Source organism: Lonchura striata, chromosome 4 (genome assembly GCF_050655825.1).
Source record: "Lonchura striata isolate lonStrDom1 chromosome 4, ASM5065582v1, whole genome shotgun sequence".
NCBI lineage: Eukaryota > Metazoa > Chordata > Aves > Passeriformes > Estrildidae > Lonchura > Lonchura striata.
Genome location: NC_140706.1, coordinates 44,402,029 through 44,417,802, shown reverse-complemented (window position 1 = coordinate 44,417,802; position 15,774 = coordinate 44,402,029). Strand labels below are relative to the sequence as shown.

The 15,774-nt window shown below is 42.5% G+C and overlaps 1 protein-coding gene across 24 annotated transcripts in view; it reads left to right on the top strand.

Annotated features, from left to right (window-relative positions):
- The window catches only part of EPHA5 (EPH receptor A5), a 194,468-nt gene extending 180,239 nt beyond the window's left edge, over window positions 1-14,229 (top strand). For 14 of the 24 annotated variants that reach the window (XM_085578896.1, XM_085578903.1, XM_085578889.1 and 11 more), the window contains 2 exons: window positions 1,995-2,150; window positions 5,741-6,753. In XM_085578896.1, coding sequence (XP_085435022.1) covers window positions 1,995-2,150; window positions 5,741-5,957 — 373 coding nt within the window. In that variant the 3' untranslated portion in view covers window positions 5,958-6,753. Of the gene's footprint in view, window positions 1-1,994; window positions 2,155-5,740; window positions 6,754-10,327 lie in introns of those variants that run through there. The other 10 variants (XM_077782943.2, XM_021532603.3, XM_021532602.3 and 7 more) reach the window with 3 other exon arrangements.
- Window positions 14,230-15,774: the final 1,545 nt, after the last annotated feature.

Sequence of the window (15,774 nt, the reverse complement as noted above, 5' to 3'; positions counted from 1 at the left end):
CTTTAAGCAGGAATGAGAGAGATAAGATTAGGTTAGATTGGTGGTATGGGACAAAACAGATGTACTGCTGTGATCTTATAGTCATTTGTCCCCACACCTCCCAAGTGAGCCTTGCACAGCTGCATGTGGTACATCTCACCTGCTGCAGCTGGGCATCCCTCTGGTGCCATGTCCCTGTGCATGGCATTTCATGCACTGAAAGAGAAGAACCTGAAATGTCTGCTAATTTTTAAATACAAGCTAGATCTGGATTCTTGGGCTATTTTACATGTACCATTTACCATCTGAAGAAGAAATTCTTATTAGCAGTTAGATGTAATGTCAGTGCCAGCAAACCTCCAGGAAAAGGTTTATGACAGCATAAAATATGTGAGGTTTCTCTTTTATTTTCAACTCAGAACAGATATTTTCCAGGCCTGTTACATGGTGTTTCCTGCACTCTTTTATACCAAACTGTTATGCCAGATGAGGAAAATAGGCAGGAAACTATTTCCTTGAGCGGCTAAGCACTTTGCTGATGTTTTATTCCATGAATGGGTCCATACAATTCCAAACCTCTCCTTTTCAGAGCTGCTGTGTATATTTTTGATATGGATGAAGCAGCCTGAACAGTCAGGCTTTTGGGCTGTGTTTCTATTCTCATAGATTGCTGTGCCCAGACCATAGTAATTCCAAATGAATCATAATTTCAATATAGAGCAGCTGTAAAAGATTTTTTTTTTATATATGTAATGTGTTCTTTATGGAAATTCTCATTAATGCAAATGAGGGAGGAAGTCACTCTATACATTACAGCGTGTGCTATGATATCACTAGGTACCTCCTGACATTAGTGATGAAAATCCACTTCTCATTATGATTACTTAGGAGCTTTGAATTTCTCATGTGTATAAAATGTTATGGGAAGCCATTATGTTCTTGGTACTGCAAGTATTCACATTTTATTAGACCCTTCAGCATTGCTATTAAATAAACAAATAATACTAATGTGCTCATAAAGTATATGAAGATTCCTGAAGTGCTATAATAATATAATATCCCAGCTCTCCTTCCAGCTGAAAGTCTTTTAAGTGTAATAGCTACCATCAGAGGCTGACCTGGAAAATGTTTTTTTTACCTGTGGGTAAAAATCTTTACGCAGGGTTTGTGTTAGCTGTGTGTCCCGTTTTACAAAGCAGGGAGCAGATCTGGTTTCTTTCCTGGCTGACCTTGGACAAGCCCTCTTTGCTCTCTGCACATCATTAGTGGGGTGGTGGACCCTGCTTGTGCCAGGTACTGTATCAGTGCTCCAGCTGTGGTGAAGGGTTATTATTTGCCTGAATTGCTTCTTCCGTGCGTGGCATAGCTGAGCAGGGAGCAGTTGGCGTGTCAGGCTGTGGAGTGAGGCTGTGGGAGCAGGAGTGTGCCTCTGTTTGCAGGGCTGGAGCGTGGCTGGAGCATTGCTGCTCTCTGCAGGCTCGTTGGATGCGTTTGGCATCTGAACCCCCTCCCGTGACTCTGCAGGAGCGGCCCCTGGACTGTTTAATGCTCCCTGGACTGCTAACAGCTGCCTGCCATTGATGGCCGCTGCTGGGAAATGTAATTTGCCTTTCAGCTTCCAGGCTCTGCGCTGTCTTAAGTTAATTATGAGCTTTAAAGGTGGAGGAACAGAGCAAAGCAGGAGTCATCACAGCAAAGACTTTGAATTAGGAGTGACTGGGGGAGCCTACTTGTGGCCAAGAGGTAACTGGGATGGATGCCACTCCTCTCCTCCTCTTTCTGCTTGTGGTGAGGACTGGAAATGACAGGAGCTAACTCAAGAATGGGTGAGGTTGCAGGTAAAGTGCTGTGTTTGCTATATTGTGTATCAAGTCTGCTTGGAGGATTTAGGCTGCAGCAATCACTGAAACGGGAACAAAAGAATCTTTACCATAAAAACATGCAAGTAGCTTGAGTCATGTTATGTATATCTCAATACTGATTCTGTTTGCTTCTTTGTTTTTGCTTATCTTTAGAGTGTCAAATCTGTTGGTAGAGCACAGTCCAGTTGGGAGTGGTGCCTACAGGTCCGTGGGTGAGTGGCTGGAAGCCATCAAAATGGGCCGATACACAGAGATCTTCATGGAGAATGGATACAGTTCAATGGATGCAGTGGCTCAGGTGACCCTAGAGTGAGTAGTGTCCAGATCATTTTCACCTCATTTCTTGGAATTGCAAGGGGAGGAGGGAGGAGAAAGACAAACCATTCAAAAATATGCAAGGATGAGGCTGCAGAAAGGAAAAACATTATCCTGTTTTTGCAGCCAGTAGTTTCCCTTACAGCATCTCTTGATAACAAGTGCAGGCAAGACTAAAATTTACAGTCACTACATTGGCAGCCAGTATTTTGTCTCCTTTGCTCACAGAAATTAATGCACGAGTTTCTGTAATTGCCAGGCCACCCTCTTGACACCATAGCAGTTGATTATTTGAGGTTACCAGCAAAATAGACCCTCTACCCTACTAGTAAATGTATGGGTCCCTGCTGAGACATCCTGGCTTCACAGCAGATGAGCTGGTTTCACAGCTGATCTGGATATAACCAAGTGAGCAGTGAAGCCCAGTAAGGTGTGGAAATGGTATTCAGCAAAAACAGAAATAGCTAAGAGCTGATGCCAGTGCAAGATCATCAGCAACCTGTAGCTCTAGAGGACAGGCTTCCTTGACCCTTTCTTCTGAATGTGCCCGTGGTTTTTGCACATGGGTGTGACTGCAGTTGAGGCAACAGCCTTCAAATAACTTGGTAAATGCCTCAGGGCTGCTGATTTGCTATGCTCTACCTTTAATTGCCTGCCTTGCTTGTGTAATTGTGTCAGTACTTTCCTGCTGCTGCCTGCGCTGTCTCAAACTCCCCTCAAAGCCTGCCTTTCTAGCTGGGCTAATTCGAGCTTAGTTTACTGCAGGCATTAAGGCAGAATGGGAAGAATTGTACTCTGCTGCTTTGGAGAAGGTTGTGTCTCCTCTGACCACATGCAGATTGCCACTGCACATACAGAATTGCTTCTGAGGATTAAGAATAAACTGAGAAGAATTCCCCCACCCCACAAGCTGCAGCATTTCCTCCTGTCTGCCACAGTGCTTGCTGTGGAGCTCACCGTAGAGCATAGGAGTGTGATGCAGGTCGGTGACATCTCCATGGAGTTCAGTTTCCCATTACATACATGGAGGGAGTGCAGGAGCGTATCTGCTCTCACTCTGATTTTATTTGCTCCACTCACACCATCAATATTTGCCCCTTACACCTGGACTCATCCAGTCTTTTTTCAGCTATTCACATGAAAACCCTGACCTAGGGACGAAGACCTCTCTTTCTGGGAAATCAGGGTGCATGGATTCTTACCTAGATCCTCTTTTCAGCTCCCGAGACCCTTACATGTTGTTTCCCAGCCTTGTTCTGCAATTATATGTCATGTTATTTGGGCTTTTGAGGACTCCACAGTTTAGACTGATAACTTACAAATATTGATGAAGGAAGAAGGCATCCATCCCCAGGCTGGTCAGAGTCCACATAGCAGAAAATAGCTAGCCAGAGGCTGAGTGGGAAGAAGGGGGATAGGATGAAGCAGCAATTTAGGAGAAAAGGAAAACATTGGAGCATTCCCCTTCACAGTACTACCCCAATCTGATAACCAGAGCAACTTCTGGTAGAAAATACAGGTTGTCTAAAATCCATCACAGATTTATCGCTGTTTGGCTTAATTATTAATATCAAAGAAGAAAAATTGGCTTTCAGCTTTTTTCTTTTCACAATTTTTTGCTGTTCCAATACCTCTACATGAAATGCTCACAAGTAAAATGCTTTTGTTTGGGTCACAGAAAATGTTAACTTGAAACCCAAATTAGTGGGTGTTTTCAACAGAAAATTAGAAGTTTACCTACTTGTATAACTTTAAACAATCTTACTATCCCTCCTACACTGTCTTAGTATGCCATGCTGTTGACAAAAGTATTCCTAACCTCCAAATTCCTGAAGTGCAATATTTCAGATTATGAAGATCCTTAATTTGACTTTAAATTTAGCTATTTCCCTATGTTTACTCTTTAGTATTCCAGAAATTTCAAAAATGTCCCCCAAAATCTTTTCAGGTGATGCAAAAAGTGCTTTTCAATGGTTTTTCTGATTGGTAATGAGCCAAGAAACCTATTACCTGCACAGTTCTAGCCAGAAAGGTGAGTTGGCTTGAAAGTCTTCAAATTTATAGCTGCCAGAGATGCTCTGACTCTCACCAACTGCAAACCTCCTTGAAGGCCCTCTTACCAGGTCCCAGGATGTCCTCAATGACACAAATGTCCTTCATCCTGCTGGTCCCAGTGGAGACAACATGTCTGAGCTGCTCAGCTTCAGCTTTCTTCTGGGCAAAGCAGCTGATGCCTGGCAGCCTGGAGGAACTTTTGGGTTTGTTTTTTTTTAGTTGGAAGGAGGCATTTCATGCACTCATCTTCCATTTCAGTTGAAGCTGAAAAAAAGGTTGAAATTTATTCCAGATAGTTATCCATGTCAGCAAATTAATTCCCCCTCCCCACCCCAGCTGCCGGTGGACACAGATTCCTGCAGAGATGCCTGCTTGGTTCTTCTCTGTCAGTCCACACACTTTTGCATTGCAGAGGTGGCTTGGCAAAGAGGCTTGACCCCACTCAGGTCTATTTTTGGAAAATCTATGGAAGACTAATCAAAAAACCAAGTACTCATCCAAATCAAAACTTTTCTCACCCTCTCAGAAACAGTAAAAAAAGAAAAGACAGCAGATTCTCAGCTGTTACAAAAAGAGAAACCATTATAGCAGCTTAAGAGGAAATGTGTTATGTATTGAAGTCCTGGATTCAGTCTGATGTAAACTGGCAGACTGCCCTTAAAAAATAAAGGAGAAAAATGGCTCTTGGTGGGCTCAGCTGAGACTCTCATGGGTTCTCCAGAAAATAAATACCAAAACAAGCAAAGTTCTTTAAAGGTTGATATACTGAGATGGGTTAGTTTTCTGGAGGTTTTCATGGGGTTTTTTTCTCCTTGTAAAAGAGAGCAACAAAACATTTTGTACTCTGCAAAGGAGAATTCAGGTTAAATGTTACATGTCATTTTTCATAGAGGCAACTGTTCTGTATATTCCAGAGCTGGGACTTGGGGGGATTGGGTGAAAAGATGATCTGAACATCTGAAAGTAGCTTGCTTTCCCCAAATGACATCAGTAAAACAGTCTTTACAATTTAAGAGGTTGCCTTCAAATACCATGCAAAATGATCTTTACCAAATTCAAACTGTGCAGGAGACAGATGTAGAAATCAGGTGGGTAACTGCTGCCAGAAAAAGCAGGACAACAACATATGATAAGTGTAAAGAATTTCTAAAATCTACTGGAAAAAAAACTACTAGTGCTGTAGGAAGAGTTGGCCATAACACTGACAGGACTGGTAATTTTGGGTGCCCAGCTTGTGGCTTCTTTACAGGACCTGGTTAAGGTAGTTGATGTTCAGGTTTTATTTTTTATTTTTATTAAACCTCCTTCCCCTGGCATGAAAAGCAAAATCCTGATTACCATTCTGATTCTTTCAAACTGATGGCTTGATGCATTTATTCCAGAAAAGAGCAGTATTAGTGACAATTTTCTGGAAGAAAAAGATTAAAAATCTAAGATCAATGGATATCACCCCAAGTCCTAAGCTCTGCCTACTTAAGCAAACACCTGAAAATGTATGTGTTCAAACAAAGAGTGATTTCTACATTTAGCTCTAATTCTTGCAAAGGGATGAATCACCTTGTGAAAAGTGGAGCCTCACCCTCCACCCTCTCTTTCCAACTGGATATCAGACTTGAAGGGAACCTTTCCAGTGGACCAGACCTGCTCTTTAAACTTGTGGACCACCTAGTGACTTTGAGTGTGTCTGGAGCTCTTTCAATCCACTGCAAGAATAACTTTACCAGGACAATACTCAAGAATAGATAGATCCATGACATGAGTTTCAGTCTGACCCTTGACTGGACCAATTATTAACCACGTGGACTACATATTTTCACCTTTTGAAAGATCTGTACTCACTGAATCTCAGGACACCCTGTTGTTTGTTATTAGATGAAGAGCTCTGAATATTTGTAATAATATGTGTTGTGTTGCTTTGCATTGTATATATTTTTCTTCTAAAATAAAATAAATTATTTATTAAAAGTTATACTGGATGAAGAACTGGATTTAAGAATTCACCTGCTCTAGATACTTATTCTTCGCCTGAAATCTCAGTCCTGGAATTTTGATGCTGTGTCTGCTTCTGAACAAATTCTCATCTTGTAATCAAGTAGAATGGGAATTATGAGTAAGAGCAGATGAACTCTTAAAACAAAATTTTTTAAGTCCTCATTTCATGCAAATGTCCCTAGCAAGCGGATTCCTCTCTCTTTAGCATCGTCTGAAGGTCTTTGAGGTTCTTCTTGTTTCCCCTCATTCAAACTGACAACTAACTCCATGAGTAGTCTCAGTGTGCATGGGCAGCTGTAGTTCCACCACGTGCAGAAGAGTGGTGAGATCTGCCCTGGATGGGAGATGAAATGCAGAACACCTGTGGTAGGCTGACGGCTGCTGACCACGGAGATCTTTCAGGACTGTGGCCCTTTTGCTTGCATGACTAAACCAGCTGGTGAGGGGGATGTATTTTATGTGGTAATCCAGTCCTAGTCTACACTGTGTTTGGCAAACTGATCCATGGTGTATACGTAGTTCTATTTGTAAATAAAATGTTTTAAATCTATTTCTTACAATATGGAGACTGTGAATTCAACCCTTGCAAATGGAGGCTATTACAGGGAAGGGGATACTGTGTTCTCAAGGCATGTCGCAGCTGGGCTTCTAGGGTAAGAGAGCAGCATGCATGCAGCTGTGTAGAGGCTGCTTGGGATGAGCTGACACCAATTTAACCCTTTATTTTCTTGGCTTTTTGGTCAGCTTAGGTAAGCCTTTTTATACCTTGTTGACAAATGATTCAAATTCCTGCCTGCTTTAATTTCTAGCCCTATATGAATGAAAGAACTGAAAAGATAAATTTCCTCCCTAAAATAAGAATAAAAGTTGTCTCATGCCTGGGGAGGCCAAGTATTTTGAAGCAGGGAGACCACCCAGCACATGGGTGAATGGATCTCTACTGCAGAGGCGCTCACAAAACCCAGCACCAGCAGTCAGGTCACTTCCACAGCAAGGAGCAGCCTGGATCCTGAAGGCAGGTGCCCGCGGGTCTCTGTTGTGCCTTTTCCTGCACGTACTGCACATTTTTATTGTAAAGCCCCAGTGGATGCCTGCACACATCTCCTCTGCAGAGCTGAGCCCAGTGAAATTTCCACTTGGCTGCAGTAACATGAGCCAAGCAGCTCTGGACTGGAGCCTAAAGGCAGTTGTTTTTGCAGCCCTTCGGCACAGAAGTTGTTGGGGAATTTTTGTCCCTAAACCTGCTGGTTTGTGCACCCAATTCTGTTCAAAATTGTCTTCTACCTTACACTGCTTTAAGTCCTTCAGCACTGGATGCATGGGAGCATGCAACGTGCTGTAAGTCATGCTTGATGCATTGGAATTAAAGCTCCTACATTGTCTAGGCAGGTTTTGGAAAGTTTTGCTGTTGTCTTCACTGTGTGCAACGTGGTTTTTGAGTAAACCTGCTGATTTTTATACTTGGCAAGCATCTGGTTCAGGAGTTGTGTCTTCTGGTTCATCTTTGCTCAGGTGCAAGACCCCACTGTAGTGTTTTTCCCCTCTCTAATGAGTCCCCCATGCTTTTGGCTGGTGGCTTCATATTTGAGAGGATTTGATATTGAAAAAAAAAAAAAAAAAAGACTGGATCCCTGGTGAGCAGTTAATGTATTGAAACCAGAAACTCTTTTTTCTTCTTTCTCTCTTGTAAATCAATGAGACACTCGTCAAGGATATTCAGTTAAGGGTATGCTACATGGGGGAAAAAAAGACTGTAGTGAACTGGGTGGGGGATTTATTGGACTGATGGGGCTGTGTGTGTGAAAGGCCAAGACATGTATGCTCTTCTCCAAGTTTGAGGCTGTTTTATTCCAGCATAACATGCAAGAGTGTCAGAAATTATACATCTGTGAAATACGTGGTACTGGATTTTCAAAAGAGCTCAGCTTGCACTTTAGGTACCCGAAAAAAGAAAAGCTGATTTTTCAAAAGGTGCCAGCAGAGCAGGACTCAGCAGGGGGAAGATGGATGTTGTCTCTTTTAAAAATCAGGTCCTATACTGTGTTGGTTTTGGGGGTTGGTTTGGTTTTTGGGTTTTTTTTTTTCTTTTTTTTTTTTTTTTTTTTGATCTCTGGTGTGAACTTCCAACTGTGCTGTGTACATAAAATAAATTGCATGTAACAATAGCATTACTTCATTTTCCTTCATTATTAAGATGGCTTGTTGAACTAGTTTCACAATTCAGTGGAGGCAGAAATGAAAGCATGTCCCCCTGAGAAGGTAGACGCCTTTTGCAGGTGCTGCAACCTTTTCTCTGCCAGGTAAGGAGCACTGCTGATGTGTCTCATTGACCTCCTTTGCTCTGTGCCCTTTATGTTACGATTTCTCTTTGCATCATCAAGAAGCATTGCTGAGAAAGGGTACAATAATGAAATTATGTGTTTAGCCCGAAGCAAAAAACTTGGTATTTTCCAAATCAAAAGGCAGAAAACATGACAGTCTTTGGAGAAGTACAGATGTAGCTTTTGGCTTCGGGTAGTTTATGTGTTAATATATTAGGCTTCACTCAAGACTGCTTTTTATTCAAAGCAGCATTCATCTGTGTAATTTGTGGGTGTGGATGATTGGTTGTACTTGCACAGGAGTTTCTATCCAGAATGTGAAGCTGCTGAGAGAGGCACACCTTCCTGGGTAGCTCGTGTGAAAATGTTTTGGTGTTCCTCGCACATGCTCTCCCCCAGTCCAGCACACAGCCTTGCTGTGAACTGTAGGCCAGGTTTGCAATTATGTCTCAGGTGGTGGTTGGGCTCTCAGGTGTTGCTGGTGTGGTTTCCAAAAAGCAGCTGTGTGTTCAAGGTCACATCTCAGTGGCTTTTGGTGGAGAACTTTCTCCTAGAAGACTTGCACACAGGGTGTCAGCAGCTTGGGGATTCACCAGGACCATAAGGCACAACTTAGAAACATCCTTAATTCACTCCAGTCGAGAGGTAGAAAGTGAGGGACTGATATTTTTCTGTCAGTGGAAGTCCTCAGACAAAACACCACATCTCTTATAGTCAACCTGCTTCTCTAACAGCTTCTGGTTTTTGGGCTGCAAACATATATGCAGCTATCTTGATGTTTCTGCTGAGCTTTTATTCCTACAATTTCTTTGTTAACACTTTTCTACACAGTAAGAAATCTCTGCAATTACACTATGCCATAACTGATGGCCTTACCTGGCTTAGAGGTGTCATTAATAACCCAAGGTTCTTCTGTGCTATCTCCAGGAGATTATCTGTCCCACTCCTGTCTTTGGATGGGATAAATTGTATACCCTGGAGGTGTCTCTTAATGCCATTCATGTGAATCACATGAAAGCAATTACCTTCATCTATACACCTGAATTTTGGAGGGTGGAGTTGATGACAAACAATCTTTCCTCCTGGTCCTGCATTTTTCATTAACTGTTTTATTTTACAGCTTTCCTGTAGTGGTAGCCCAGTAGGCAGAATCAACACAAATGCCCTTGGCATCTAGAATTCACCTCTCCAAAGTAAAACCAAATGTGGTTTATGGGAAGATTTGCAAAGACCCAAGGGGGAGCTGCTTTGCTAATTCTTGTTGACTTTAAGGAGTCATCAGGATGGTGGCCGTGCTCAAAGCTTTTGCCATTTGTGTTTCTTTGGCTTTCCCTCATCTGAAGAGGAAGAAAGCACGGATTGACCTCACTCTTCACTGCTCATATCCAAGATCAAATACCAGCCTTTCCCATGAGAAGAGGAAACAGCAACATGTTTACATGGCTTTTCTCTTGGAAATAGGACTTTTCTCTTGGAAATAGAACTTTTTACGCCTAGCAGAAACCTTGGCCAGAGATGATGCTGACACTTTGCTGTCTGGCCTTTCTCCTTGGCCAGTAAGGTGATCTCATTCAAATCACATCACCTCTCTGAGGTGTTGTCAGTCATAAATAAAAAAAAAAAGGAAAAAAAAAAAATCTACAAATGGGGATACTAAAACCTGCCAACTATATTTGGCTCTGGGAGCTGCCAGTGGTGACAGGTAGGCACTGGCAGCAGCAGCAGCAGCGCATGCGGCGCGTGGTGTGCGCGGCGACATGTGCCTTAGAGGTCCATGGAACCAACGTCTGCTTTCTCCCACAGGGATTTGAGACGTCTGGGAGTGACACTTGTTGGTCACCAGAAGAAGATAATGAACAGCCTTCAAGAGATGAAGGTCCAGTTGGTGAATGGGATGGTGCCGTTGTAACACGGTTTTTAAAGTTGCTTCCTCAAGTGGGTCGGTCCTGCACTTTGTACTCTAGCCCTGAGATTTATTTTGACTAAAAAAAAAAAAACAAAGAAAAGATAAAAAGGGAAATTCAGTGGTTTCTGTAACTGAAGGAAATTGGCCTCTGCTGCAGCATTTCTAAAGCAGTGTTTGACTAAAGTTTTGCTTTTCTTCCTATTTGTGTCCTCATTTTCATGAAGTCAATGTAAGATGCATGGAACGTGGAAACGAATCTGCTGTACATGAGGTTAACCAGTCTGTTAAGCTTCAGCGGTGATGACAAGCCTTCCACCACGTGTTGTCTGTACATGGGAGGTACATATACATATAGCACCTTTTTATCCTGAATTACAGCAGCACATGGTAATGCTTCCAAGGACTGACTTGAATGGCAGATTTTTGTGGCCATTCATGGACTCCCAATAGCTGCAGTTTGCTGAAGTATAACTTCGAGTCTTACTTGTCTACAGAAGTGTATTGAAGAGCAATATGATTAGATTATTTCTCGATAGATATTTTGTTTTGTAAATTTAAAGAAAAGAAAAAAATGCTGTTACACAGCATTAAGTTATAGAGAAGATTAGCATATAAACATGTCGCTTGCTCCATGGCAAATACAATACAGGGTGTATATTTTGTTTTCCTCCTCCTGTGTTACCAAGTTCTTTTTGTTTGCTCTTTGGGGAGGATAATACATGTTGAAGATGTATATATTGTACAGTTTGCTACGCATCAGGTACAAGATTGGGGCTCTTTCCTTGGTTTATTCCTTCTTTTCTCCCTCTTTTACTCAGTCTCCCTTTTGTGTAACCCCTATGCTTTGTATTTTTGCTGCAGTTTGGTTTGATCGATACATAAAGCCTTCAGGAGTTTTGATTATGTATATGAGGTAGAAGAAAGTTGCTTAAATAAAAGATGTTGCCCTCCTCTTCCTTTACACCATGGGTTGAGGACATCCAGAAGAAGAAGAAGAAGTAAAACATCTGGTTCTTGATGGCCTCCAGCAACAATGTGGCATCGATTTTTCTGTCTCCTGGCCAAAGATGGCATGGGATTGCCTCTGCACAGGTGCTTTAGCCCAGTAGCCAACACCCACTGCAGCCACCACCTCTGTTCCCAGAGCCCAGGAGAGGAAGCACAAGGTGGTTTTAGCTGGAAGGAAGGAATTTTGTTGTTCCTTTTCTGATTATGTGGGTTAAGCCCTGGGGCACAGTGTGGAAATGAGCCTGTGATCATCCAGTGTGGAGATTTTGTAGTATTTCCTCCACAGTGGTGGGAGTGGGATTATTTTTGGAACTGTACTGTCCCAAGATGTCTCTCAGCATTCTAGGTTTGTTGTGGACCTGGCCACTTTGTGACAGAGCACAGAGGGGAGGGAAGAGAAGAGTAGCCCAAGCTGGTCACAGTGGTGGGATCCTGAGGACAAGGAGATGCCATTTGTCTGGGGCTGGCACAGCTCAGATCAGGACTTGGTTGTAGCTTGGCTCAGTGTATCCATTAAAGCCCATGGCTAGCATTTTCAAAGGGACCTGAGGGCAATCCAATCCCCTGGGAATTACACCAAGGAATATTTCGGGGTTGTCTCCTCTTTTTATTGTAGATAGGATTAAACAGCACAGTTAATTTGGTACTCTTAGGTTGGGCTTCTATTTTGTGAAGACTTTGATGAGGATTTTTAAGCAGCTCAGTGGATTGCAAGGATTTGTTGTTTCTGTAAATGTATTGCTTCCTTAGAGTTTGGATAGCATCTTGTGGCATACTTCCTTAGCAATAACATCAATATACAGAATTTCTATAGCTCCCTTCATCTCCAGTGCTGCAGAACCAAACCCAAAGAGCTCAAACAGCCAAAAGGAGGCCTGTGTCCTTCATGTCTTGCAGAAGGCATCTGAAGCTATTTCAACATCTTCCTCTCATTCCCCGCAGCCTTTGGATGAGATTTGATACACAGAATGTTTTTTTAAAAGAAGGGAAGCACCTAGGAGAAGAGGTTGAGTGTTTTTTTCCTTAGCAGCAGGGCTTTGTTGGCTTACAGCAGGGCTTCTTCAGGCAATATTTGCCTGTCCTGAAATGGCCCCCTCTGCCCCTGCAAGCAACTGCTGAGTTCCTCAGGAATCAGGGTGAATAGGAGGGAATGGAGCCACAGTGAGGTCTAACAAATCTTGATAGTGTCATTTCTCATCCCGTTGTTTCATTTTGGCAGCCACCAGACCACAAAAGAGGAAGAGGGTATCAAGACATAACAATTTCAGCATGGAAAAGAGATTTGTCATATAATAAATAAGATTATTAGAGCTGTCAGCTGAAAAGTCTTGAGATTATTTGTGTCTCCCTGTCTGGAACACTTGGGAAAATACATGTAGGAAGACAGAAACAACTCATTTCATCAGGAGGAATCGTTTGTTTGCCTGCATCTATTGGTGGCACTGAGATGCTATGAGCAAATATGTAGCACTTTCTGCCCATCATCTCCACTCATTCCTGTCCAGTTGGCTCTGTGGAAGGAGTTGCACTTGGTCTTTTTTTTTTCCTAGGCTTTTAAAAGCAAAATCCTCTTTTCATCATTTGTATTGATGGAATACCTACCAGATGCTGGAGTAACGTTCGAAATTATAAACCAGTGGAAAACAAAATTGTTCTTTAGCCAGACAGCATTTGTAAATAGGGCACCTCTTTTCACTTCCTCCAATAAATAAATAAATAACTTTTTCTATTTATTTCAAGAGCTGTTCTTGCTACAGATCTCTGTATAATAGACTTTGTCTTGGAACCTAAAAATAAAACATTGTTTTAATGTGTAGGGTCCAAAGGTTACAGCTTCTGTGTCCATGAGCAAATTACAGAGACAATGGAGGTTTTCAGTTCTCGTCCAAGAACTGCAAGAACTTTGTGTGTTGTGCATGATTATATGTATTGAGGGGCAGCAGAACAAGATGACAGCAACACTGGCCTGCTTATCTTCTTCAAAAGGGCTGTAGGTGGATTTCCTGTCCATGGTAAGTCCAAACATTTTGCTTTTCCAGCTCACTACTGCTGCAGCTGAGCCAAAGGATTCCATTTTTTCCAGTATATGTTGCTGATAATTGAGAGGGAGGTATTTCAAAGGATCCAAAAGGTAGACAGGCTTTTTTGGATACAGTTTTTCATTCTGGGAGAAGGAAGTGTCCCCAAGAATGGCTTGTGTAGACTGATGCCCTTTCATTGTGTAGCTACTGCTTGGAAAAACTACTTCAGCATTAAAAAGGAAGACTGATATAAAAGGGAGAAAAATTAGTTTAAAATTTTATTTATTCCTCTTATATGTTAATAGTGAGAAGAATAAAAAATAAAGGTCAATTTTTTTTTTTGTCTATTCAGTGTTGAGTATAATGTCAAAAGTTCCAGTACTCAAGAAATTGTGACTCCTGGACTGCTGTGGACTTCAAATCACATGTTAAGGCAGATGTAAAGTACATCAGTAGCATTCTTAAGACTAACACTTAGTTGCCAGTCCTTTATTGTAATTCCTTAGAGAAGGTAGAGCACGAGCTGGTGCATCCAGCACTGCCCGAGCTGCAGCATCTGTCTCAGCTCCTTGCATCAGTGTTTTAACTCATAGGAGACTGTAGCATTGCTGTATTTATTCCTCCCTTTCCCCCCTCTTTGGATGCTCTCTGTGCATTTTGTCTGTGTACATGGTGGGGTTTTTTTTGTTTTGTTTTGTTTTGTTTTTTGTAGTGTAAGATGCAAAATTTTCTATTTTTTCATAAAAATAAAAACCTTTGACTAACAGCAACATCCAGTTGTGGATCACACATACACTTGACCCCTTGACTTTCCACAAAGCATTAGGATTTCTGCCCCATGGAAAGGAAATAAATTCTCTGTGTTTTTTCTCTCATAAACACAGAATTGGTGCTACTCTTGTGGTTCCTGAGGGAAAGAGACGCTTTTGGGATGAATGAGACATGTAGACCCACATGAATGCATCTACCCTTGTTACAGGCTGTTCCCACTTTTCTCTGTTTTGGGAGGAAAATACACATTTTTAGTCTAGTTTCTGGGGCAAACGTCCTGCCAAATCCCCAGATCAGTTCCTCACCACATATCCCTCAGAAATACCACCTTTTTGTGATTTTTTTTTTTCCTCCCAAGATGTGATTTTTTTTTCTGAATTTTTCTGAGAAGCACCCCAGCCAACCCCTGACCAGCTGGAGTACCCACCATCACATCCCCTGCTCCATGGATTTGGGGGCAACCACATTTGCTGCAGAGGGGCATGGGCCAGCCTTAAAGAGAGGTGAGCAAAGCCATAGGTGGGAAAGGCTGAGGGCCAAGGGGGAAAAGACTGACCTGGAAAGGTCTTACTGGAGGTGGTGATGGGCAGCCACAATCTTTTTGTCCACTGCTAGAGGACAAAGGGAAGATGTGCAGAGATGGATACTGAGTGTCCTGACATGACAGGAAGCTGTGGCAGATGAAGGGTAGTGGTACACTCACACCACAGGCAGGAAAGGCATGACAGGCTGGGACGACAGGGGAATTCTGCCTTATATATGAAAGGGAGCACAAGGTCAATTGGGTTAGCAAATTGAGGTTGTCAGCAGCTTGGATAAGATCTCTCTGAATTGACATGCCAGTCCCCACTCAGTGTTCTCTTGTTCAGCTTGAGGTTGTCCGCTGCTGGACCACGATGGCAGCAGACACTGTAAGGAATCAGAGGGGCTCTGAGGACAGAGGGAAGAGCTGTTAACTTGCCCATATTGACAGTATCCTTGGTAGCTTCGTGGAGGCAGAGAGCCTGCTAAGGGGAAAATACAAACATGGGGAAACTTTCATTAAAGAGCAGAGTTGGCTGCAAATCTCTTTCCTTCCACAATGTTCCATCTTAAGTGAGAACTAAAGAATTAGGTAATTTCCATGAGCCTTTGTGCTCAGATTGGCTTGGGACCAGCTCTTAAACAAATTTCAAGTCACTATTTGCCTATTATTTTCCTCTGCTGGGCTCAGACTGAGAAAAGAAACTTGCACTTCATGGATACCAGCTAGTAAATTTACCTGCACAGGAAGGTAAGGTGCTTCACCTTCAAAATGGGTCCTTAAGCACATGCCTGACTTGTTTTTGGGTGGTTCTTCTGCACAGCCTCTGTCTGGTCCCTGAACAAATGCACAGCTGCATCTCAAGTCGCAAACACCAACTCTTGTGAATGCTTAACAAGCTGTGCTCAGGGTAATATTCTCTGCATCACTCTTGTTTTCAGTAAAACTGAAACAAACTGCAAGGCAAGATGACAGCTGTGCTGGAGACGTTGCAGGGCAGCTAAACAGCAACTTGGACCTA